The sequence below is a fragment of the Malaclemys terrapin genome, chromosome 13, assembly GCF_027887155.1.
Source record: "Malaclemys terrapin pileata isolate rMalTer1 chromosome 13, rMalTer1.hap1, whole genome shotgun sequence".
NCBI lineage: Eukaryota > Metazoa > Chordata > Testudines > Emydidae > Malaclemys > Malaclemys terrapin.
Genome location: NC_071517.1, coordinates 15,134,161 through 15,159,831, shown reverse-complemented (window position 1 = coordinate 15,159,831; position 25,671 = coordinate 15,134,161). Strand labels below are relative to the sequence as shown.

General features: G+C 44.3%; 2 protein-coding genes across 14 annotated transcripts in view; one reads left to right on the top strand and one right to left on the bottom strand.

Moving 5' to 3' along the window:
- RECQL5 (RecQ like helicase 5) overlaps positions 1-25,671 on the top strand; it is a 56,617-nt gene that overhangs the window by 11,323 nt on the left and 19,623 nt on the right. For 7 of the 9 annotated variants that reach the window (XM_054047931.1, XM_054047929.1, XM_054047932.1 and 4 more), the window contains 2 exons: positions 950-1,112; positions 2,459-2,541. In XM_054047931.1, the coding sequence (XP_053903906.1) occupies positions 950-1,112; positions 2,459-2,541 (246 nt within the window). Of the gene's footprint in view, positions 1-949; positions 1,113-2,458; positions 2,542-16,475; positions 16,579-17,286; positions 17,345-25,671 lie in introns of those variants that run through there. The other 2 variants (XR_008446971.1, XR_008446972.1) reach the window with 2 other exon arrangements.
- Positions 5,200-23,506, bottom strand: SMIM5 (small integral membrane protein 5). Of its 5 annotated transcripts, none has more exons than XR_008446973.1 (5): positions 23,192-23,506; positions 15,657-15,813; positions 13,283-13,527; positions 7,683-8,006; positions 5,200-6,081 (listed from the first exon to the last, which is right to left on the bottom strand). XR_008446973.1 is itself a non-coding variant. In XM_054047940.1 (3 exons), exons 2-3 carry the CDS (start codon positions 15,781-15,783, stop codon positions 13,409-13,411), a joined length of 246 nt encoding a protein of 81 aa, XP_053903915.1. In that variant the 5' UTR covers positions 15,784-15,813; positions 23,192-23,506; the 3' UTR covers positions 11,836-13,408. The 5 variants fall into 5 exon arrangements, 1 of the variants encoding a protein (XP_053903915.1); XR_008446975.1 differs by having other exon boundaries at positions 5,200-6,078; XR_008446974.1 differs by lacking the exon at positions 7,683-8,006.

Genomic DNA, 25,671 nt, shown 5'->3' with positions numbered 1-25,671 from the left:
TCCACAGAGGGAACCCTTTGTATAAAATATTGGCAGCACATCACCGGAGCATAAACTGCTCTGGTACCCAGAGGGTAGAGAACACAGCTGTCAGTGAATGTTCTAGCATTTATAGGTTTAAGTCAGCCATGCAATGGTATTTTGATTGCCGTTTTTGTGTGCAACTTCAATGGTTGTTTAGTAATGCTCCATGGTGGCATATTATGATTGCAAGGGAGCCCTTACTGTATAGTTGAAGTTTGTGAGACAGAATTCCATACGCATGGCTTGTAGGCAAAGAAGCTTCTAACCGAAGTTTAAATGGGGAAAGTTCTATTGCCTGTGTATACAGGAGGTCAAACTAGATCACCATGGTCCCTTCTGGCCTTGGAATCTATGAATAATATTATTATAAAACATGTTGCAAATCCGTAAAGTAAATAATGCATATTAATAACATGCACAACTTGACAGTAAAAGAACGCAAACTCCTGGAGATCAATACTGTTTTCTCCCCCCTTCACAGCTGTATATCTTTATGCATGTATAGTATATATACCATGCCTATTCTCCTCCATTTGCTTTGGGTGTGTCCCGCTGACTTATTGTTTACCCACACACTAGGCTTTTGTTGTAGCTTCCCTTGGTGCCTCTTTACTATTTTAAGTATCAGGGGGTAGCCGTGTTAGTCTGTATCTATGCATCCGAAGAAGTGAGGTTTTTACTCACGAAAGCTTATGCCCAAATAAATCTGTTAGTCTTTAAGGTGCCACCAGACTCCTTGTTGTTTTTACTATTTTAAGAATGCCCAGTTAAGAATCCCTTGCTCCATTCCCTTCTAAGTCCTTGCTCCCACTTATGCTGCTCTGTTTCTACTTTATTGTTGGACTCAGTAGAGAACATCTCTGTGTTTACAATGACGGGAGAAAAGAATTCAACTTGATGCTTACCATTCTCTTATCCCATGCAGATTTGTTGCCCATTGGAATATTGCGAAGTCGATGGCTGGATATTACCAGGAGTCTGGAAGGGCTGGGAGAGATGGGAAGCTGTCCTGCTGCCGTCTCTATTACTCTAGGAATGACCGGGAGCAAGTGTCCTTCCTGATCAAGAAGGAGCTCTCTAAACTCCAGGTAGGATCTGCAGAAGAGCTTCCTACAGCACTACTAACGCTAGGTTTTGCTCTTTGTCTATGTCACAGGCCTGGCTAGCACCACTTTCTGTTCAATGAATGGTACTATGGGTGGTCCCTGCCTCAGTTCACAAATTGTGGCAGCCTGTTTGGAGCAGGGCAGTCTATGCTGCAAGCTCAGCACTCATCTTTACACAGTTAAACTCCGAATTTGGCTGTCTGTGCCTTTAAACAGACAAGTGCTTGATTGTAGTGCTTGAAGCCAAGGCCCTAGCCTGTTTCAGGGTTTGCACTGAAGAGTTCCTTCTCTGTCCAAGTCTCCCCCCAGTACTCCCTTGGAGAGGAAGCAGACAAGCCTTCTTAACTGGCCTGCTGGCTCCTGATTGGACAGGGTCTCCTCCTGGCCTTTCTGGGCCTCTGGAGGACTAACTCTTGTTTATAGCCTGGGCTGAGTTGGTTTTCCTAGAGCAGAGGGGTATCAGTGCTTCAACCACTGCAGCAAGAGATAGAGAAGGCCAGATACACCCCATCACGGTCTAATTCAATGGCTCTCAACCTTTCCAGACTATTGTACCCCTTTCAGGAGTCTGATTTGTCTTGCATACCCCCAAGTTTCACCTCACTTAAAAACTACTTGCTTCCAAAATCAGACATAAAAATACAAAAGTGTCACAGCACTGAAAAATTGCTCACTTTCTCATTTTTACCATACAATTATAAAATAAATCAATTGGAATATAAATATTGTACTTATGTTTCAGTGTATTCGCTTCTCGGCCTTTTGGTATAGAGCAGTATAAACAGGTTGTCGTCTGCATGAAATTTTAGTTTGTATGACTTCGCTAGTGCTTTTTATGTAGCCTGTTGTAAAACTAGGTCAATATCTAGAGGAGCTGATGTACTCCCTGGAGTATCTGTGCATACCCCCAGGGTTACACGTACCCCTGGTTGAGAACCACTGGTCTAGTCAGCCCCTTGTTTGCAGTTACCTCAGAGTGTCCCAAGGCAGAATAGAGTTTTCCCAGTTCTGGCCACATTGCTGCTAGTAGGACTGGGGTTAGAGGCATTGTGCTTGGATCTGGCTGCAGCTTAGAGTGGAAGAGGCAGAAGTGCTGGGGAAGAGATGGCGGGACCTGGCTGCAGCGTTGTCAAAGGGTCTGAAGGCATGGCAGAGGAGGTGGTGGTCACTCTTGGCTGCGGTACTACCATGGGGTGGGGAAGTGGAGCATAGATCTGGTTGCAGTTATGATCTGGAAAGATGGTCGGATTTGGCTGTCAGCAGAGGTGCTGCATCCATCCATAGCTACATTGAAGGTGGCTTTAAGCATTGTCTTTTATTATTCCCAGGAGAAAAGAGGCACCTTGAAAGAGTCTGATAAAGCTGTGCTGACGGCGTTTGATGCTATAGTGAACTTCTGTGAAGAGCTGGGGTAAGTGTCTCTCTTGTATGCGTTGATAGCGGGAGGGGTGGGTGAATTAATCTACTCTTCCCCTCTTTGGCACCATTATTGCCAGTGTATTCTGGAACTATGATGCTGTGGAAAAACTTAAATTTCTAGACCTCAAAGTTTTGGTGGAAAATGTGAACTGAATGTAACAGATGCAGTACTGTCTATGGGAAGACTGTCAGAAATAGTAGTTCTAAGAGGTGTGAACTGCCTGCTTTCATTTTAATTCATTGTTACTCCTGGAAGACAGGGTACTGGGCTAGATTGGCCACACTGGGTCAAACCAATGGCTCTTCTTATGTTATGTTCACAAACCCCATTATCTGCCCACCTGCTTTCCCAGGCACCAAAATAAATAACTAACTGTCTCCTGTTAAAACCTCCAACTTCCCCTATGACAACTTCTACAAGGCAGTTGTTTGCTGCCAATGCAGAAATCAGCAGCAAGTTGAAAATCAGAGAGAAGCATAAAATAAACTGACTTTAATATTAAAATAAATAGCCAAAAGTTGTATTTTCATATTTAAAACACTCTCTACTTTTAAGTGTACATGAAACTACCCCAGAATTCCTAGTTTGCTGCAGAATTCTGCACCAGGTTCTGCATTGCAGAAACCAGGGGCCCTTGTGTTAGATTGCACAAGGTGTTGGCTATTTCTACTGATGATTTGGGCCACCTACCCTGTATCTGAGTGTGTCTGCCTCTGAGACTGGCTGGTTCAATGGCTTATGTAACCACATGCGGTATAATCTCTCCTCTGTTCTGAGCATCTCATCTTTCTCCATCTCCTGTCAATGGGGTGCCCATTGCCACCAACTCCTCAGAGTGTGAAACTGGCACCCAGCATTGTATATTGATTATCTGGTTATGGGAAGGGGCTACTGTATGACCATGACATCCTCCCATGCGACCACATGGAATTGTCATGCAGCATCAGCATTTTTCTGCTAAAGAAACCAAAGGGAATGAGCAGTGTTTCTTTGCGCAGCTTTTCCTATTTTCTGACTCACACTGGACATTCCAGTTGTCTATTTTTGACTTTGTCTTTGCCACATCATCTCTGCTGTAAAGAAAGGCCTGATCTAAAGCCCAGCATCTTGGTGTAGAAGCAATTCGCTTTAATGTTTGCCTCTGACTCAAAAGAGCTCCATGCTGCAAGATGCTAAGTGTCCCTAATTCCTGTTGTCCCCAACAGGAGTTTAGGGTGCTCAGCACCTTTCAGGATCAAGCCCATACCACGCACACGCCCAAGTTGGGGAACCTAAATGCAGACTTGTAACCACTATACATGTTACAAATAGTGTACTGTAAATCCGAGAAGGCTGTAATTGTAACAAATTACTATGTGCCACTAGTTTGAGACAGCAAGACCTTAATTTTCCCAATAAGAGAGCAGTGTATGTTTACAAACTGGGAGGGAGGATATTCATTTCCCACATATAGCCTTGCGTCCATTTTCATTATGTGGCTCTGCATCCAGAGTGGTTTTGTCAGGATTCAGTGGTGGAAACGGGAATATTTATTTTCTCATTGCTGGAGTCCTGGTGAGGGCGTTGCCCTCAGTCATGTTTTGACAGAGAACAAGACCTGTTGAACAGGTTATTATGAAGGATTTTTACCAGTTGCCCTGAGGTCTGGCCCAAATGTCAGAATAATTGGCATGCCCTTGAAACAATGCTTGATTGGTTGCAGTTAAGGTGACTCCACTAGGTGTCTGCTGTGAGGCACCACGCTCTAATATTTTGCTCAGTTTATGCAGCTAAGTCAATCTTCAGCTGCTGTTGCATGCCTTTAGGTCGTACCTAGAGTAGCCAGCTGGCTGCCTCTGTGTTGCTTCTGTTGCCAGTTGAAATGAGAAGTCCTTTTTAATAGCTATGGGGTGACGATATCTTAGCTTCCGTCTCTGATTACTCCGTGAGCTCTCTACTGAGATTACTAGCAAGGGTTTTGTCACAGCTGGTTTGCAATGACACTTGTGCACTGGGAACTCAGCTGAGACTGCCAAACTAATTTTGCACAAGCCATCAGTAGTTATAGCAGGACTTTCTAGGGTAAGTGTTAGTACCAGAACTTGGGTTAGTTAAGGTTCATGTAATTGCTCCGTCATCTTGACTTACATCTCCCACCCTAGAGTGACGGGAGCCTGGCTGTTATTTACAGTGATGACTCTCCCTGTTCCACTGCAGCAGTAAAGCAATCGGTATGTGCTAGGGAACTTTGTATGTGGCAGACCCATGTAATAATACTTTACCTGGAAAAAATAGATTTTCTTTAGCTGAGACTATTGGAAAAAGGAATAGTGTTTCTCCAGTTCCATGGGGGCATTTAAAAGTAAAATCACCCTTTTCTTGCTGCACTGTTGTTAAGGGGGGAGGGGGATGCTGACCACTCTATATTTAAGGCTGAAAGTAGCTTCCAATTATAAATCTCACTTTTTTCCCCCCCAACCCCTTCAAAATCTTCCCTTCCCTAATTTCACCAATCCCCACTACCCCCTGAAATTTCTCATGCTACATCTCATCCCAGGGTGATCTTTACTGCAGGTGTCACTGCAGGACCCCTCCTTGGGTTTGTCTGCTGCATGTTGTAACTTCCTACTAGCTAGAAACCCTTATTAAGAGACTGTTCAAAGAAACATCACATTTTTCTGCTATCCAGTTTTTTTTTATTTTAAACTAATAGGTTTTTCTACCCACTTTCATAAAAAACAAACCAACCTCCAGAAACCAAAACAACAAAAACCCTGACCTTGTGAGGTCCTAAATTACAACAAAAGGAGGAGAGAGAGAGACACTTGGATTGTCTTGCACGCATGTTATTTTAGGTTGTTATGTAACCAGAGCAGAAGAACGTTGCATCAGGTTCTTTTAACGAAAAAGCTTTTCACATAGAAGGGTCGAGATGAGCTTTTGATCTGGGGGCTATTTCCTTCCTCATCTGAATGTGGTGGGGTTACTTGAGGGTCTCTTCCAGCTTCAGAATGGCAGTAACCCAGTAATTTTCCTTGTCAGGGAAAAGTTCAAGCAAGCAAATATCTTGACTATAAGGTTTGGCTGGTCACATGGTCCTGAATTGAGATTGCATTGTGTGTCGAGATTTGTAATTGAGTACACAACAGCATGAGGGCCTCCCTTGCAGGCGCAGTCTTATATGCGGGCTGTCAGATTGCGAGTGCCTCAAGTCTGTGTGTGAAGAATTAACCACACAAGAAGGATAAAAGATGAAGCTTCCCTTTGACCTGATCAAACAGTTTGTGGATGGGCCAATTCTTGCCTGGTTGTGGTATTCTTGAAATGCCCCACTCTTGTCCTTGTGGTTTATATGCAACTTGATTTACGCTTTGGAGCGGAGCACCAGCCAAAGATGGCAGCGAACAAGAGGAGGGCAATGAAGACTGTGCAGAATGACCCAATCACCACTAGTCCTGCAAGAGCCCAATCATCTGTCAGAATGCAACTCTTCAAGTTTTCCAGAACTGGGGAAGCCGTTTGTGTTGAGGACGACATGCTGGCCCGCACCTGCTGGAATTAGAGTGGGGAAACCAGATGAGTGTCTGATACTTGTCTACCTTCTCTACTGCCTCAATCGATATATGCACGCACATACCCTTTACACACTTACTGGCATTGTTCTTTCAAAAGGTGCAGTCACTCTTTAGAGAAACCAATCCCATGAACATAAACCGAATCTAGAACACCAAAGAACTGTCTAGTGGTCTGTGCCAGAGAAGATTCTGCCCTTAAAATTCTGTTCCGGGATTAATTATTCCAGCAGTGGGGTTTTATTTTACCAATATTTTAGCAGTGTTTGCTGGTGCAGCTACCGTCATGGCTTTGTCAGAATCGTCAGTATAAGGATTGTATAGTCTGGATGTAAAAGGAATATAATAAAAATCAATGACCATAGCAAGTCTGTCAGAGCAGAAGACATTTTGAACGAGATCCTCAGCAGGGGTAAATCAGGATAGCGCCACTGAAGTCAGTTGAGAGCCTCAGGTTTACACCAGTTGAGGATGTGGCCCTTTTAAAATAAAAAGTTAGGCTCTTAAGTCATGGGAGTACACCAGACATGGACATATGCTCTTGTACCCCTATAGCAAAAGCAATCTGTTCTGCAGGCACATTATCAAATGAAGGATTAATCCTTCTTATCGTTTAATACAAAAAGATAAGCAATTAGAACAGCCCAGCTACCTCCATGCAAACGTTTCTCCTTCTGCAGGTGTTATGCACAGAGTGTTAGTTTTAGCTTTTCCTCCCATTTTTGACCCAAACCTTACCATTTCTTTAACAGTAACACATGCATGTGTGCACACGCACATTTTCTCACTAATGGTGTTAAACTGCAACTAAAATATTTTTATTTTATTGACATAATTTAATCTGGAGTCTCACTAGGCTCTACACGCTTGCTCATTCAATGTCATCTTGCCCGTTGCCTTGCTCACAGCCGTGCTGTTACACCATTTAAATAACATCAGACATCTCTTTGCAAGAAGCTTTAATGCTTCCCTGCTTTATATACCTCAGTAAGAAATGAAAGGATGGATGGATTATTCCTCCTTCCGTCAGAGCGACTGCTATCCTGACCTAATACAAAGAGTAGGGGAGAGGGAGACAACACCTCACTAAATTATTTCAGTCTACTTATACCTGTACTAGCCTCCTCCCCTGGCATTTCTGCCCTTAATACTGCATGAAAGGAAAAGGATTAGACAGTGTGAAGTTAATTTCACCCTCACAAAGCGGTGCCCGCTAGAATCTCAGAAACACACTCCAGTTGTTGTTTGTTACTTCTGCCCCAGCAGCCAAAGTATTTGGATAATGCTTTGGTTTTTGGAATCACAGCAGATCATTTTAACAGGGTCCTTTATAACTCTGCAGTTAGACATGTAGTGACAAAGGGCCTGTCTGGATAGTTCAGCCCTGAGAAAGCTGCATGCAGACCCTCTGGGACAGTCTCCTTGCCCTCTAAAATAGTGACAGCATCGATAGCCTCAAAATAGGTCTCCTCCAAGCCCGAGGGAAGAAATACAGTCTGACTGGATACCCCAAAGCTGCCATCTTTCCTCTGAATGTAGTCAGCCTTGAAACGAAGTAGTTGTGGATGGTTCCACTATTACCTGAAACTGCTGTGGATGTAGCGTATGTGCCTTCTGCCACTGGTGCCTTCTCTGCACGTCCTGCAGAAAATCCCGGCCTGCTGAGAGGTCCCTCTTCAGTGTGCATGGGAAGGGCGGACTCTCTGTGGGAATTGCCTGTTTGTACTTTAGTAAATTATTAACAACAGTGGCAGTGTTTTGTGTCTCCCCAGCAGACTTTCTGGAAGGGTGGTGAGGCTTATCTGTGGCTTGTCTGATTGTACAGTTCAGAGCCGTGGTTTGCCCATGATTCAGCACTCCCAAGCCTTATTTGTGTCTGTGTGTGTTTCGATTGGAGTAGTCCTGCTGGAAAGGTAGTGGAGGGAAATGGTAGGTATCATGTATCCAGCCCTTGATTGCAGTGTGACTTGTGATTAAAAGTTGTGGCCCCTGATCAATGCTGTTACTCCTTGATCTATTTGATCAAGCACCAGCCAGTGAGAGAGCCTGAGGGGGGGGTATGTTGGCAATATGAACCTTTTCCCCAAAGGAGTAAAACATTCATCACTTTGGTAGAGACCTAGAGTTGCTGCCTTTAAAAGTTTGTCCTGGCCATGGACCAAATTGATTGGATCAGGTTCAGACATGGTGTGAAGTCAAGTTGCATATGCATGCACCAGGTCTGAATTTGACCATGTTTGTCATCCCATCATGATGCAATGTCCTGACTCGATGCTATTCCAAAGGATATTTTTGAACATTTCAATGTCGTGCAAGTCTTACCTGTATAATGTGAGACTGTCCTAGGAAACAATGCGACAGGTAGCAACCCTTCCTCTCTATAATTCATCCCACTGATCTTTTGCTTTATGGTCTCCACATGACACTGATTGAATCAAACATCTTTTCTTTCCTCCTTTCCCTGCCTGCATCTTGCTGCAGGCCTCCATTCCAACAAAAAAGCCTTACTGATACTTGAGAGGACCTGCTAGTTCTTGTAGCTGCTGGGTCAGGTGGTAGCTCACAACCTCACTCTTGGTGGAGGGGATTCGGCTCTAATCTCTGATTTATGTACAGAAGTCGGTATCCCAAGCTCAGTTTAGAAACACAGGGCATGTCTACAATGCACAGCTACAGCACTGTGCCACTGTAGCGCCATAGTATGGGGATGCTTCCTACGTGAACAGAAGGTGTGTTTCCCCTTCACAGCCCTGCATGACCTAGTCAGTCTAATCTTTAAGGGTAGACCAGGCCTTACTCCTCTCTTTTTAGAAGTGTGTTAAACAAGGCCACACTTCCAATCAGTATCTTCATCAATTTGTAACAGTGCAGGCAGAGTTGTCCCTTACAGAGCAATTGCACTGTGGGATAGCTATAATCAAATAGACTCTTTGTTGCTTTCTTAAAGTGGAACAGGAAGATTACACAAGTAGAGGGCTCCAGGGGCATGGGGGAGAAGGGGAGGTGAACTTGTTGCTCACCGTCAGATCCTACAGTCTGATCAAAAGTAGCATTAACTGAGGTCAGTTTAGCACTCTAAAGCGGGAAGGTTAATCCTGCCGAGTAGAAGCTTTTATGTAAGATCTATGTGACCACACTCCACTTTACCAAAATGAAAATTGCGTAACAAGAAAACTATGACAGCTGCGTCATGGAAGACTAAGGCAATCGTTGCGTGCATCTTGCACTTCCTGCTTCCATGCTAACTCCAGCTGTTGCACGTTTACAAAAGCTTCTGCATTTGAAGAGAGTTATTCTCTGCCTGTGCTTGCTGGACTTAAAAAAATTCCCCTCCTCCTATCTGAGCAAGGAGGCGCCCCAGATCCAACACCGCGCAGGGTAAATCTGCCTGTGGCTCCCATCCATTTTATCTGTAGATTATTTTAAGCCAAGAGACTAGAAATATGTGTGTGTGGTGTGCAGGTGGAACTGGTCCAGTGTTTATTAGCCAATCATAAACTAGAAATTCAGTGAGTTGAACTAGTATTTGTGGCATCGCCTGAAATTCTTTGTGCACTGGGACTTAGACCCCATCTCGCCATGTACTTAAGCATCTGCTGAATTCCAAGCATGTGAGTAATCCCACTAACTTTGAGGGGACTGCTCACATGCTTGAAAGAGCAAGTAGCACCTCAGCGCTTTGCAGAACTGAGCCCATAGTAGCTGTCTTCTCGTGAGGGTGGGGTGTCCATACCACCTGCTGGTAGGACACCATTCCCCTGGTCTGAAATATGATCTTGGTTTCAGGCTGTCTTCAGCGAGTGTTTAAATTCCCTGTTGCTCTTTCTATCCCTCCCTTTTTTTTATTCCCGGTTGATGCTAATTCGGGAACATATTGTGGTGGAGATAAGGCAGGGGCCTTCCTCTTGCTGCTCTTGGTCAGTATTTTAAGCCTTGTTGCTGTGCCTGTGTAGATAAGGGCTGGTAAATATGGGCTTGCTTAAAGCAGTTCCCAAGTACCCACTGTCACTCCAGGTGAGTTTTTCCTCACTGCAGTGTCCTCCTTGTGACAGCCACCATGACTGCATTAGCACAGGCAGCTCCATGATGGTGAAACGCTTCATGCTAGGATCCTATTCATTTCCAGAACAGCCACTGCCTGGCTGGGGGTAGGGAAGAAGTAAGTGCGGTTTCATTGGTCACAGTTATGTAGGTCTAGGTTTCTAGTTAATTGAGAAACAAAAAGCTCATCCTTATAAGTGAGGATGTATCAAGTTTCCCGTTGGGCAGTCAATTAACATCTCTGTGCCTCAGGGATAACCATAGATGTACCTAGTGTGAGGGTTACTTCCCTGATGTCTGGAATGTTGTTGTAGCCATGTTGGTCCCAGGATATGAGAGAGACAAAGTGGGTGAGGTAATATCTTCTATTGGATAAAAATACCCTGTTACTTGTGGGCAAATACTTTTCGCAGAGTGTTCACTCCATATCTGACTTATCAGCCCTGGTCCTCCAAGGAAACCTTCACAACACCTTCAGTGTTAACCCCTTATGCTTAACAATCTGTCCCACCTTGTATTTAGTTGTAACATTCTGGTTACCTTTTCCAGACCTGAAGAAGAGCTCTGTGAATCTCGAAAGCTTGTCTCTTTCACCAACAAAAGTTGGTCCAGTAAAAAATATTGCCTCACCCGCTTTGTCTCTCTAATGTCTGTAAAACACTTGGAGATCTTCTGTGGGAGGGTGCACCAGATCTACGAAAGTTTATTATATTAAACTGATACTACACTAGGGCTTAGTTGTCCCAATTCCTTTGTTAGGAGATGCAAAGTTTTGCTTCTACCATGTGCATTGTGACAGCCAAATGGAAAGGCTGGGCACTTCAGTCTAAATATAACTTTTATTCTTTGTGTGTGGCTAGCTTATAGCAGTGGAGCATTATTATTATTTAACTTTTAATGGCCCCTGTCAAGTTAGGTCCAACATTTTTAATTCTCTTAAAAAACAAACTGTCCCTATTATCTATTAAAATGCATTTTATTTTTGCACAATTGAAATGCTGCAGTATTGTTTTTTCTTAATCTAAACATTCCTCTGCATTGTTGGCAGCTTCCAGAATTGTTCCAAAGTATGAGAATGAATTCAGATGCAAAATGGACAAATCTAATTGAGTGAAGAACAAAAAGCTAAACAACACAAGTGGTGAAAAGTAAACTAGTTGATTTTGTGTGTGTGTATTTGTGTGTGTGTGTATACACACATACACACACCAAGGATATTGTTAATAATCTAGGGTGCTCTTAGTAATTTAGGTAAGGGATTCTTTTAAATATTTTTCCTCTTTTCATTGCCCCTTTTTACAGAAGTGTCAGCAAGTGTTAAAAAAGCACCATATTCAAAGCTTTGTAACTCAGCCCACCTTAGCTGAACTCTGGCACTGTAGATATGTATGTAGTCCATTTGGCTGTTTCAATCATAGTAGTAAAAATGCGAGTAGAAGATTTGTTTACACTCTCTTAACTCCAAATGGGCTTGTTTTAATTTCTCTTAAAGGTGATCAGTTCATATTGTGGCATAATTGCTTTCAGTTTTAAAAATTAAACCCCTTTTAACTAACGGATTACTGAGAAAGGGGAGTAGTTTTTCTTCTCCTTTCCTACCCTTAATTACAAATGTCGGGCCCAATGCTGCAGACTTTGTACACACGTAACTTCCTTAAGTTCCCTGGACTATAAACCAAATTTACACAGTGGCTGCAGTGTTGAAAAGGTATTTATTTGCACTTGTTAACTTTAGCGGTACAGTTTGTTTGGCTCCAGTTTGCTCCACCACTTGTCATGATGCCATCTCTCAGCTGCTGCATATATATCCTGAATTAACACTGCCCTCACTGTATATTCTTTCTCTGAAATACATGTGTGAATAAATATACCTTAAACATGTGCTGCCGTTAATATAAACTACACACCGGCCTTCTTTAGTGCAGGGAGCGAGGCATGCTACTCCCATGAATAATAATGGGGATTTGTACATCTGCTTCAGTGCCCCATGCCCTGTACTGAACACTCACCCTGCAATATGCAGAAAAAGCAACACTTTTTCATGGAAGCGAAGGATCTAAATAAAAACCTTTTTTTAAAAAATGATTACTGGCAGGGCAAGCAAACAAAACAATTTGTGTTAGGGTTTTCCCCTCTTGCCTTCATCCTTCAGTGTATGATGGATATTGCACATAGTCTAATTATTTTCCTCTTTAGCAGTTTTCTTGTCTTTGTAACACTGAGAAAATAAAAGCAGGGAGCATTTGATGCCAACTGTACTTCCAGTCTCTGAGCTCATGTGCCAGCTGAAAGTTCATGTCATGCTGTGCTCTGAGTGGATGGCTCTGTTAAATTTCACGTACTCTATTACTCATGGTTTTAAAGAAAGTAGAACAGGGAAGGAAAAGCCATACTTGCTTTGGGCTTGATCCTGACGGGTGCTGGTAATGGATATCTCCAGTGATGACAGTAGAAATTGCTAGTGCCCAGCACCACCTCACTGGATTAGGTCATTTATCAAGAGAGCAGGGGACCTTCCTAACCCCGGGGCAGTCTGCATGTGCTCTTTGTGGTTTGCTGCTCTTTGCTCACAAAGAGAGAGCCTGTTGGAATTTTCTGCCAGCCCAGCTGCAATGTTCGCTTTGGGAAAAGTCTGTTTTTGTTTCTTTCTATGGCAAGGAGACAAGGATGTCAGAATACTGTTACATATGTGGCCACATCACAGACCCAGGCAGTGATCATTGCAGAACAACCTAGTCCATCTTATGATCCACTTTCCTCCTCTGCATAGGGTTAGCAGATAGCAACTGTGAAAAATCGGGGTTGGGGGTAACAGGCGCCTATATAAGAAAAAGTCCCCAAAAAACTGGACTGTCCCTTTAAAAACAGGACATCTGGTCACCCTACGGGCTGGTCTACACTGGGGGGGATCGATCCAAGATACGCAACTTCAGCTATGCGAATAGCGTAGCTGAAGTCGAAGTATCTTGGATCGAATTACCTGGGGTCGAGACTGCGCGGGATCGATGGCCGCGGCTCCCCCGTCAACGGTGAGCACGTTCGGGGATCGATATATCGCGTCTTAACGCGACGCAATATATCGATCCCAGATAAATCGATTGCTACCCGCCGATACGGCGGGTAGTGAAGACGTACCCTACCTCTGCAGCGTATTCTCATTCACTCCCACCAGCCCGTTCAGAGGGTTAGTGTAGAGAGGGTCATTCCCAGGCCATTCAGCCACAGTGGCTCCTATGTCCTCTTTCACTGTCTTCTCCTGATGCATTTCACACATGAGCAGTTGGCTGGATCTGGATCTTCCTGCCTCTCTGATCAGGGCTTCCATTGCAGCAGCAGCGATAGCAGCAACAGCTGCAGGCTAGGATCATCAGTGACAGCACAGTAACTGAAGAGAGAAATGAAGAGTATTGGCTTCTGACAAGATCTTACAAGAATAAAAACAGACCAACTTTGCAGTGCCTTGAAGAGGCACAATTTCCTGGAAGCTCTGCTGTAAATGTTGGATTTATTTCTGGGCAGGTGTTTTTTTTGCCATAACGTACTATCTCCAACAATGTTGGCTTATCAGTATGTGAGCAAATAACCTTAAAGCTATAGAATAACATTTATAATTACATTATACAGCACATTTAATTCCAAAGGATCTTAAAATACTTTCCAGACTGTGGGTCCCGTGATGCAGTAATTGCACATGAAAAATTCCCATTGCCATTCTTGGAAGTTATATGCTCATAAGGCCTGGGGCATCAGGCCTAATGGGAATCCCTCCACCCCTCTTAGGACAGCCTCCTCTGGAGTGAAATGCATCAGCTGTGTAGTGCTGTGTGGCTTTAAAGGGTAGAAAGTGAAGAACAGTGTCCATTCAGATGAAATTACAGGGGGAATCTTAAGGTATGCAGGGAACAGTTACCAGAGCTGGGATTTGTCTGTGAAGTCAGTGTTCTCATCCCATCTCTTAAGAAAAGTGACTTTAATGCCAACAAAAAGAACAAGAGTACTTGTGGCACCTTAGAGACTAACAAATTTATTTGAGCATAAGCATCAGAATGGAACATAATGATAACAGGTATTCAGAACTTTGGGGGTTTTTTTCTTCCAAACTGGTAAAGTAGTAGGCGCTTATATTTTTGTTCGTCACAGAATTTAAGGCTAGAAGGGACTCTCAGATCATCTAGTCTGACCCCCTGTATTTCATGGGCCACCATCACCACCCAGCCACTATCTGTCCAAACTATATATAGTGTCAACTATAGGGTTCCCTTTAAAAACAAAGAGCTGAACTGCCAGGATCCTGTTAGGGATGATGGTCAAGATGGGGATGGGATTAATACCTTTCTCTGGAAGAGATAAGGGTGATGCGTTAAGAGTTACATAACACCCATTGTGTTTGTTCCTTTAAGTGTAATCCATTGACAGGCTGCCAGGTAACCAGACCCAGTGGGGAAACCAGTTGTGTCTATGGCCTTGGCTACACTCGCGGCAGTGCTGTGAAGCGCGAGTGTAGTCGTGCCGCCAGCGCTGCGAGAGCTCTCTCGCAGCGCTGCAAGAGCTCCACCTCTCCGAGGGGAATAGCTTGCAGCGCTGTGAGCGAGCGTGCAGCGCTGATTACACTGGCGCTTTACAGCGCTGCATTCGCTGCGCTCGGGGTGTGTGTGTGTTTTTTCACACCCCTGAGCACAGCAAGTGCAGCGCTGTGAATTGCCGGTGTAGCCAAGGCCTATGAGAAACAGATATACCTGCTTCCAAATTCCAGCTGAGGGAGGGATCCCTTTGTGGTGGACACCGCCCTTCCCCCTGGCATTCAAACTGCGAGCAAACTCCCCCCTTTTCCTTTCACTCAAGAGTTCCTGCCTTTCCTCTTCCTACTTTTCCACTGTTTAAAAAAACTTTCTCCATTTGACCAGACAGCTGTTTATTCCCCCTTCTCCAACACCAGTTACTCCATGACAGGGTGACTCCATGAACTAACCTCTTCAAGGGGGAGGCACTCTTTCTGTTCACACCAGGAAAAGAAATGTGTCCACTAAAGTGTGCCAGTTTCTAGGAAGCAGCAGTAATGGGGGCAATCCCAGACTTGAGTGTCTTGTCTGGTGGCAAGATACCCTAATACCATTCTTCACAAACGCTCTCCTTCTACTCCTCAAAACATTTACACATGACGTGACTCTGGGATTTACTCACAGCGAGAGCAAGCGTGCTTCCCTCCAGATCAATGTTCAGGGGCGATGGTATGGGGGAAGCTTGCTCTGCTACTCCCCCATGCTATATGTTCTGTACATAAACAGGAATGAATTCTTCAGGGCCATCGGTCTGGTCCTATCCTGAGTGCTCAAATTCACTTCCATCAGAATGGATTTGTGGGAGAAAACAAGCTAGAGAATCACATTCTTTAGAACAGCTGCAGAACACACCTGCTTTCAGCAAAATCCTCAGCACAGCCTGCCAGCCTACGAGATCTGAGAGGTTCAGGCAACAACGAGCACATAGGATCCTAGCACTCTTCCACGTACTTACCGATAAAGAAGAGGATAATACAAAATGACACTATCTCCACGGGTTCAGCCTTGGGCAGCTTCTGGAGCTTAAGCAGGAACTTCTCACCAATGGTCTGTATTTCCTTCAGAAAGCCTTCAGAAGACATCCTGGCCAGCACTGTTCACGTTGTGTTACACTGGAGAAAAGCCAAAGAAAGAAAGAGAGAGTGCGCATGAAGCTTTTTACTGTCAATATTAACAACACTAGGGAAACAAACAGCCTTCTTTAGGGAGCTAATTTGGGATCACAAGTAAAACACGTTTATCCGGTCTCAGCCCTTGCTCCCAGTAGCTAAGGAGGAGGGATTTTAACTATCTGCATATCCTGACATTGCTTTTATTCAAATCTGGAGCTAGCTGACACTCTGGCTTTGTATCAGATCAGTTTGTGGGTATACTCTCCATCTGGGCTCTGCTTCACCGCTTTTAAAAAGCCACAGGATTTTGCACAGTTGGGCAAGGACAAAAATATGGTGTTCCCTCTCAGCCTGCTATGTATGGGATGACATTAAAGCTGGCTGATTTCCACAAAGGGAAAAATTAGTTGTTGCTTTTCAACTATCCAAGCTCATGTTCTCCCAGAAAATAAGCTGACTTTCACTTGCTAACCTGAGAATGTGTGTCCCAAATCACGCCCACGATGCTGCATTCTGTATACAAAATTGTCTTCCCCTGTGTAACGCAACACACGCTCCCTTTTAAGGTTTCTTGGAGCTCCAGCAGCAGCAAGCCACCTTGTGAGTGCTTCCATTATCATAGCACTTTTGTGTAATACTCATGTCTCATTTCTGGTTTCTAGGGCTGATGGTGTATGGTGATATTGTGAATTTTGACTGATCCACACCTATTTAGGAGACATGAATGCTTTAAGTTTATACAGCTGACTGTGACTTTTGTACCCGGTAAGATAAATATAGATCTGTTTGACCACACATTTGTAGTAATGTAGTGACATCTAATCTGACTAGGGGATTTACACTTCCACGCATTGTGTATATGGGGGGTAGAGGGGGGAAAGGGGAGGAAGGGAGAACAAATGCCACGGAGATCTGTTTGACTTTAGACCCTAGTGTAGATCACTCTTCCACTTATTCTCCTCCCTGCCTCTGCTCCCCATCCCCCACAAAAAACTGTGTCTGTCGTCTTCCATTCTACCAATTATATACATTGCTCAGAACTAACCTTGGACTTGATCTTACTCCCACCGAAACCAGTGGTAAAACTCCCATGGGCTTCAGTGGGGCCAGGATTTTTCCCTAAAGATTAGCACATGGGAAGGACTGGGTTCTATTCCTAGCTCTGCCACCAATTCACTTTGTGACCTTGAACAAATCACCTAACTTCTCTGTGCCTCCACTTCCTTATCTATAAAGCGAGGGCAATGATACTTACTGACATCACAAAGGAGTTATAATGATTAATTCATTTAGTACGCTTGTTTTTCAAAGAAGCTGCAGAAGACCTACAGTAACAGGTGAAAGGTGGTACAGAAGATCAGAGCGAATGATGATTATTAAAACGGACATCTCTCTGCAAGATACAGTTCCTCTACTCTGTTCTTGTTTACAAGGGAAAGTAGCTGATGTTATTCTCACTCCATTACTTTACAGCATTTCAGATGATAAGAAGAAACCAGTTTGGCCGCTGGTGATCTCTGTGTGATACTGGAGATGCAGTCCCCCAGACGGCTTGAAGCCCCCACTTTAACTGGCAGTTTACTTTCCAAGGATAGAATGTTGTTGGGGGTTACAGAAGGCAACTGGAAATCGAGTTCCTGGATTCTATAGTAAGCACTGCCACCAATGGACTGTTTCACCTTGGGCAAATCAACCTCTTCATGTCACAGTTTCTCCAACTGGGTGTCTCTCTTTGCGGCTGACCTCCCTCAGTAGTATGTTCACTGGGAACAGGAACATGAGAGCAGGAGCCAGTACTCTTCTGGCAACCGCGGCAAGACTTTGGAGCTCATTACAGGAGAAAATCAGAATGTCCACACATTTCCTGCCTTTGCAACACAGAGTAAACCTTATTATTATGACTTGGCATTCACACAGCTGTAACTAAAGGCCGCAAAGAAGAAATGAGAAAAGGTGGGGAACGGAGGGGGAGAGAGGAGGAAAAGAGAAACTTAAACAAAAATCAAAGCAAACACCACCCTGAACTGCTTTGTGGCAGGCATCTTGGAGCATTCCCTCTAGCCTGCCATGGCAGCCTGAAAGTTATGGTTCCAACCATCTTCTTTTCTGACCGTTCATTTCTGAGAAATTCCTCTTTAAAGCAACAAAACCCTACATTGTAGCCAATGGGATTAAATCTTCAGATCTCCTATTCACACTGCAGGGAAGTGAACTGAGTAAATCAAATCTTTAGATCCCCATATTGTTTTAGAAGGGAGGCAGAGCCTGCCATGAGCTCAAGGCATTAGTCTTGCTTGGAAAGAGAACAAGCACAGTAATAGTGCAGAAAGATGTCCATTTGGTTTGCAGTGCATGTAGCTCACCCGCACGGGTTAGGTTAGTTTAAACCAGCAAGGCACTGCCTGTGTTCCGGGCTCTCGCAGGTTGTTACTGATTAAGGTTAAGGTGATGCCTAGAAAGTACTATCTTATTTCTTTTTAATGCAGATTCATCCTGCAAGGCCAGCTGGGTAAAGCTGTGCAAATTGCCATAAATGCCCTGGAGGCCAAATCTTTCCACCTAGCTTTAATAGACTAAAGCCGTATGGTACCTAAATAAGTGGCCTGACTTTCAGCTGATGAGCATCTGCAGTTCTTATTGATTTGATTGGTAATTCTGACTGCTCGGCATTTCTGAGAATAAGAACATTTATTTAGGAACCTCAGGTTGAACATTTTGGCTAGAGCAGTGCTTCTCAAAATTGGGCCACCGCTTCTTCAGGGAAAGCCCCTGGCGGGCCGGGCCAGTTTGTTTACCTGCCGCGTCCGCAGGTTCGGCTGATTGCGCCTCCCACTGGCCGCGGTTCACCGCTCCAGGCCAATGGGGGCTGCGGGAAGCGGCGTGGGCCGAGGGATGTGCTGGCCACCCTGGGCTAGAGCCTTTTGGGACTGAGAACCAGCTGAGTGTGTCACATCTTTGATGTCCATTGTAAGTTGACTGGACCTTAACCAAGAGCGAAGGCTGCATAATATGGTCGACGATCCATAGGGCCCAGATTCTGGTATCTGGCTTAAACTGGTCCAGTCTCCATGAATAATAAATTATACAGTTTAAACACCCTTCCCTTTAACAAGTTACACCCTTCTGTGCTTTCATCCTCTGCGTGGAGAAGTAGGTGTGTTGGAGGGTAGGAGGGCAGGTGAGGCTAAACTTATTGTTGAGGACTAAGCCATGGGTTAGTCATAATGCTGGTGCCATTTCAGTAATGTATGTTTGCACAGAGGGGAAAAGAGCGAGAGAGATGATGATCTTGTGGTTAGGGCACAGGACTAGAAGTCAGGAAATGTGATTGACTTCAATGATTGACTTCAATGTCCTCTTGCAAGCAAACCCTTCTAGGCTTTTGCTGTTGCTGCTTTCCGAAGTCTGAGATGAAGCTTTGGGGAGTCTGTTGTTGAAGGCTGTTGTTAGCACATGTAGTTCTAATGCAGCACTTCCTAGTCATGTTGATCTTTGATTCTGCCTGAAGACCGGCATCCTCTTCACCTCCCATCCCATAGTGGCAGCCATTTGAGACCTCATAACTCAACAAGAGGGGCACTTTCAGAAAGTGGGGACTACCTGATGATCCCAAGCAAGGAATTTGTCTGTTGTCACACACTCATCTCTGACTCCATTGTAATGTTTTCTTTAAGATGTTTTCTCAGATTTCTTGTCTGCAGCTATTAACACAAACATTGTGTGCTATGATCTATTCCCATCAAGTCACACAAGATAAGCAGGGTGAGTTTGGCCCAATACTGGAATGGGAAACACCCCTGGAATGCTTAGGAGCTGTAGGAAGGTAGTGTTGGTTGCTTGGCAGGGAATCTTCCAAGTCCACCCCAGCATGGTGAAAAAGGGGTACTGTACTGCTGAAGGTGCTGCCTTCCCATTGAGTCTTAAAACAAAGGTTCTGACTAGTTGTGATCACTTTCTCAAGAGTAGGTGTTCAGCTGTGGTGTCATGGATTAATTCTAAGTGTGGTAGCTCCTTTGTACTGTACTGAATTATTGTTCTGGTTTCAAATGGATAAGATCTTTTCCACTTCTGTTCCTAAACTATTGTCATGTTGCCGTGCATTGTTAAATAGTAAGTGCATTTTGGCAGTAGATGAAATAATCCCTGTATATGGTTTATATATTAGTTTAAATTTGCAAAATGCTTTGAGATTAAAGGGATTATAGAAATAGGGAAAATCCACCAGCGATATTACATTGTTACTGCAGTTTTTGCTGGCCTGGATGTAGTTGACCAACCGCATGATCTTCACGACAGCCCACAAACAAGTCTTGTGTCCATAACAGGAGAGGTCAGAACCAGTGAGGCCAATAGTTCATTCACTGGCAGGAGAAAATAGTTCCCAGCTCTAGAGAATTCAGCCTTTGCCCACATGCACACAAGCTGGTAAATTGTGGTTCAATTTCATGGGAGAAAAGCTTTGACCTTATCAGCCAAGGTTGAAAAATCTGAAGCCCTCCCCTTCAGATTATAAAATAGAATTGATTGGGTACCCAAATAGTCAAGAGAGCCTGCAGTCTAGTTTGTCCACTTATTGGAGCTAGGTTTCCCAGCAGCAGTAAAGATGCCCCAGTCCTGCCCTAATCACCTCATATTTAACTAATGTGTGACAAGTTCATGGGAAGGCACTGAACCCCCTGAAATATCAATCAAGAGTCTGAAATTGATAATCGAGACCACTGAGTTGGGAACTTCGATAAAACTCTTAAGAATCCTCTACCCTTCCCTAGCACATCTCATCTGAGAATCGTAAATGAATGAAGCGCCTTGATAGGTCATTATTATTACTCCTGTTTTACAGGTGGGAGAAACTGAGGCACAGGGATTGTGACTTGCCTACTGAAAGGACAAGCTGTATTAAAAATAAATCTGCAACTAACAAGTGGGGTCTCTGATGTTCTGTAGTTACTGCTGCTTGGGTCTTGGCTCTGTAGTAGACTGAGTAATTAGAACAGCTGTTTTCAAGGACAGCTGACAGAATGAGATGTACCATGTTTGAGTGTCTGTGTCCAGGTCTATGAAAGCCCAGTAAATAGCCACTTCAGGAAATACAGGTTTTCTGCCAATAGCCTCGTATTTCTCAGTGCCAGATGCCTCATCACAATATCGGGAACACATTCTCTAGCTGCTTTCCATTACACCTGGGTCCTTATTTGCACAGCGCTGTCCAGAACTCAGAAACTGAATGAATCCATCCTAGCTGTAGGGATCTGGAAAATCCAGGAAGTTGAAGCACCTAATTCTGATCCCTTGAAAGAAGCAATTTAAATGATGGGTGAAGTGTGAAGCTTATGAAATGGATGGTGTGGGAGGAATGACTGCATTAGTTTGTATCAAGTAAGGGCATGGGCAGGCACTGCACTTCTCTGGCAACTCTGCCAAGATACCTCAATTTTGACTACCAGCTCCCCTGGCTATTCCAGTCCTGGGACTGTCCTGAGCAGACTCTCAGTTGTGGTGGGTTGTGTTGTGGACTAAAATCCATTGTTTTATCACTTTTTTTTGTTTTTCTCCCACTTGCTTGGATTTAAGTCTCTGTTTGTAAGGTGAATGGCTAGTGCACTAACCCACTGTACATTTGGCCTCCAGCAAAGGACTTTCTATAGATCTGTCATGTTTGATACAGGCTAAGAGGCCTCTGTGCTACGTGACAGCTGTAACGTAAACCATGTCTCTGCCTTTCTACTTCCAGACACATGTTTCGTATTGCTTATTTTTCCTCCTCCGCTGCTGGATAAGCCCCTAGTCATAACCCTTTAGGATTTTCACTGCAAGGAAAATTTGGCCTGTTTTTTTCTCTCTCCTATTTTTCTCCTTGTTTTTCTCTCTCCCACTTTTTTCCTTGTTTTTCTTTTCTTTCTTTCTTTTTTTTTGTTTTGTTCTTTCTGTTTGGAAGCCATCTGAACTGTAATGTTTAAAAACAAATGTAAACCACAGACCCTTCAAGGAACCGCTAATGAGTCTCTGGAATTCAAACTAGTTAGGAGATGAGGAGGGCCCAGTAATTACAGTACTATTACACAAGCAGTTCTGCAGTTTTCTTTGCGTGACAGGCGAGTGGTATGATGCACCACCCTTTCCAAATAAGCAGGCTCCAATGGGAAATGGAAGGAGAGGCTGAAAGTACTTGATCCTTCACATTCCTCTATCTGCGCTACATGTGGGGAGAACTGTCTCTCTCTCTCTCTCTGCTTGTTTGTAAACAGCTGAACTTTGAGCTTCCTCTGGAGAACACACCATTTGTCAGCTCAATGCAAAGGGTTACGAAATCTTCCAAACAGCATTGAGAAATAATTGGCTTCAGATGGAGAAAACAGAGGGGCTCATGGGGTTACATCTTTGGCAGTGAGAAATGGTGAGTGAAGGAAAGGGGTGGGAGAGAACTTTGGTAGCTAGAAGCAAGGCTGGCTCGAGGTTATTCTTATGCACTTGGGGCTCTTTCTCCTCTATTTCATTTCCCTCCCGTGTTGATCAAAATGTGCTCAGATCCCACAGCCTCATGTTCAGTAGGACATGGGCTGAGAGACGTGGTGTTCTCTGCCAGAGCTGTGGGTTTCTGGTGCTGTTTTGGACAGCAGACCAGAATCTGCTCCTGTTACCATTGCTGATCTCCATTTGGAAGCTGGGTAAAAGCTTCCCCTTTATTTCCACTGGGCACAACGTTTATATTAATTTGCACAGTAAGCTGGTTTCTCTGAATGGGTTTTGTTTTCTGGGCATTCTGCTTGCTTCAGGGTTTAGGGGATAAAACTCAGCACCAGCTGGGAGCTCTTTTAGGTAAAATTCCCTGGCTGGAGCTTGCTGTGGTTTGACATACGCTTGCCAAAGTCGGTAGTTCCCCCTGAGCAAGGAGTCACCAAAGCTGCTAGTTTCTAAACGAAGTACTCACACATGAAAACACCTCTGTAAAGAATGCCCTGTGGCAGATCCTGCTCAGGGGTAGGGCCAAGTTCTGCACTGACATGCACCCCATGTAACTCCAGTGAAGAAGTGAGCACAAGATACAGCCCTTAAATGGTCACTAATTAGCTAAAAGTTACTCCCTTCTGCTTCAAACCTGATGCATGTGATAAGAATGAGCAGTAGCTGCTTTCGTTAAACTCTGTTGTTGTAGCACAGCTTTCCTGACTCCTCAAAGCTTTTGACTCTCACCACCTCCCCCCCCCCCCCCCCCAAGTGTCCTTTGCAACCAAATTCCGGCTAGCAAACCCTGTTCAATGGCTGAGCACAATTTGCCATGCAAACAGCTACAAAAGCGTGAGCTACTGCTGACTAACTGAATCCTCCTGCTATTGAGATGCTGTGCTGGAAATGAACCCAGGCAACAACCCAGCCTTACCCCAACAGCGCCGCAGGACTGTCCTCCACCTCCGGTGGTTGTTTTTCTGTCTTCTTAAACTTCACGGCTCTCTCCCCCCATCCTGCCCCTCTCTGGCTTGGGGTTCTTTCCTCGCTTGGCTCCTCTCCACTCTGCTGCTGACAGCCAGCTGCTGTCTCTGCCTGACTCTATTTTTTTTGTTGTTGGTCGTTCTGGAGATGTGAGGTTTCGGATTACATGTGTGCTGGGGAGGGAGGCGAGAAGTGAGCACAAGCAGAGCCTGGCAACTGGTACTAACGGTCTAGAGCGGAGCCCACGGTGCCAGCACTTGTTGGAAACTTCCTATGCATCTTCCTGCCAGCTAGGTCTCTTCTTTGTTCCAATTAATGAGGGCTTTTGCTGGAGTAGTCTGGGTTGGGGTCATATTGATTTCCTTTCAATAGTTCGGTTGCATGTTAAAGCAATTAACTTTCTTTATGCTGTCCAGTTTCCTGCTGGCTCCCAATGGGGAAGGCACTGTTCTCTTGTGTTCTCTGAAGAAGCTGGGAATAAAGGGGATGAAATGACAATGCCATTTCCTTTAGAAAAGAAGAGGAAAGAAGGATGATCTTGTGGTTAGGATGGGGTACTCGGAGGCAGGAGCCTTGTGTTATTTTCTTGGCTCTGCTATGTATCTCCGTGTGACTTTGGCCAAGTCATTTAACTTCTTGATGCCTCAACTTACCCTTCTGTATACTGGGGGCAATAATAACTACCTGCCTCAAAGGAGTGTTGAGGCTTACTTGCCACTGATACATTGTTTATTCTGCTTGTGTGTGGTCCCATAAGATGCTTTTCCGCCCCCCCCCCCCCCCCCGCCCCCGCAATTGGCAACTAGCTGAACAATTGTTTTTTATTAACTAATTCCTGAGTTGTCTTGGTGGTTTGCTCCATTCAAGAGGACCTCTCCTCCCAAATGGTTGGGATCCCTATTCAGCAGACCTGGCGTCCCTCCCTAGCGTATCTCACTGGAGATGCAATATCTTTTCAGAGACCCGTAGTAGCTATGCTAAGATAAATGCACCTTTCCCTGGTATTTTATCTTCCCTCTCTGGTTGGAGATAAGGGGCTGAAACATTCTTCACTGGACAAAAGCAGATGGCATAAAGAAAGGAGAGGCAGGGCACTGAACTCTGATGAACATCCTCGTTATCATCTTGTCTGCAGTGATAGGGTTTCACTAACATTTCGCATCATGTTACTGAAATGTATCAGTGTTTGCTTTTCTTTCTGTCCATTAACACAAAATCAAGGGGGTTTCTCAGTGAAATGAAAGGTGACTACATTTAGAAAAAATTGTCAGAGTCAACCTGTGGAACTCGTTGCTGCAGGGAGAGAGACAAATACTATGGCTGGATTTTTAAAGGGCTGGATAACTTCAGGACACTTGTGACAATGTAATCTGAGATAATGGGTATAACCAAGTCTCATGCTTCAAGGCATAAATGAACTGCTTGTGGGGCAGAGGAAGGCTATCCCACCATGTAGATCGTTGCACAACTAGCTAGGTACAGTAGGAACCTCGATTTTTTTTTTTTTTTTTTTTTTACTAACACTAATCTTATGAACAACCAGTTATACAAACCCTGCTTCGCAGCCATGGGAACAGATCACATAACACAAGTGATGTCTCTGAAGAACAAGTCGTCATTCCTTCACCCTCTGATTCCTTCAGTGCATTGGAAATGTTTGCAGTGGTTTGAAGAAGAAAGTGGTACAGTGCATCATACTGCAACTTATGCACTGTACCTGCTGCAATTGAGATGTTTAGTTTAATGAACTCTTCAATTTTGTGAACCATTCAATTACCAATGTGTTTGTAAAATAGCGGAGTTATTGAATTTTATTTGTTTTGCCTTCATCTGAAGCATTAAGGTTTTGGCTGTTAACAGGACACCAGTGGCTTCAGAGCTCCTCCGTTCTTTGCTGCAGCATTCCAGGGCAAAATCTTGTTTGTTGGTATTAGGGGGTTAAATGTACATGCAAACATCTTCCCCTCCCTCCTAACCCTGTCACTAAAGCTCTGAGGGGAAGGAGGGAGGCATGACCAGCCGCTATTATGTGCTTTACTCTTAACTCCAAGAGGAGTGGTGTGTGTTGGACTAATGAGAGAATAATGCCTTCACTTTTTTCTCTCTTTGAGAAACAAAGAACTGCCTCTCAGAAGTCCTTTGACATTTCTGTAATGATGCTGCAGTGGCAGGACCTGCGGCACCCTGCCCTTCTTTTGGAAGGGTAGCGGGAGAGACTCAAATGTGTCTCCTTTTTTCCCCTGGTTGTGAAAGACCTCTTTCTCTGAATTCAGGACCAGAATGAGCAGTGCTGCTTTGCAGGGGATAAAAGCCATCTTTGTAGTAGCCGCTATTCAACTTTCAGTGACCTGGGCTCATAGTACAATTAATTCACTGTCTCGATCCCCTTACCTGGGTAGTAGTGTGTTCCTTCTGACTTCAGCACACACA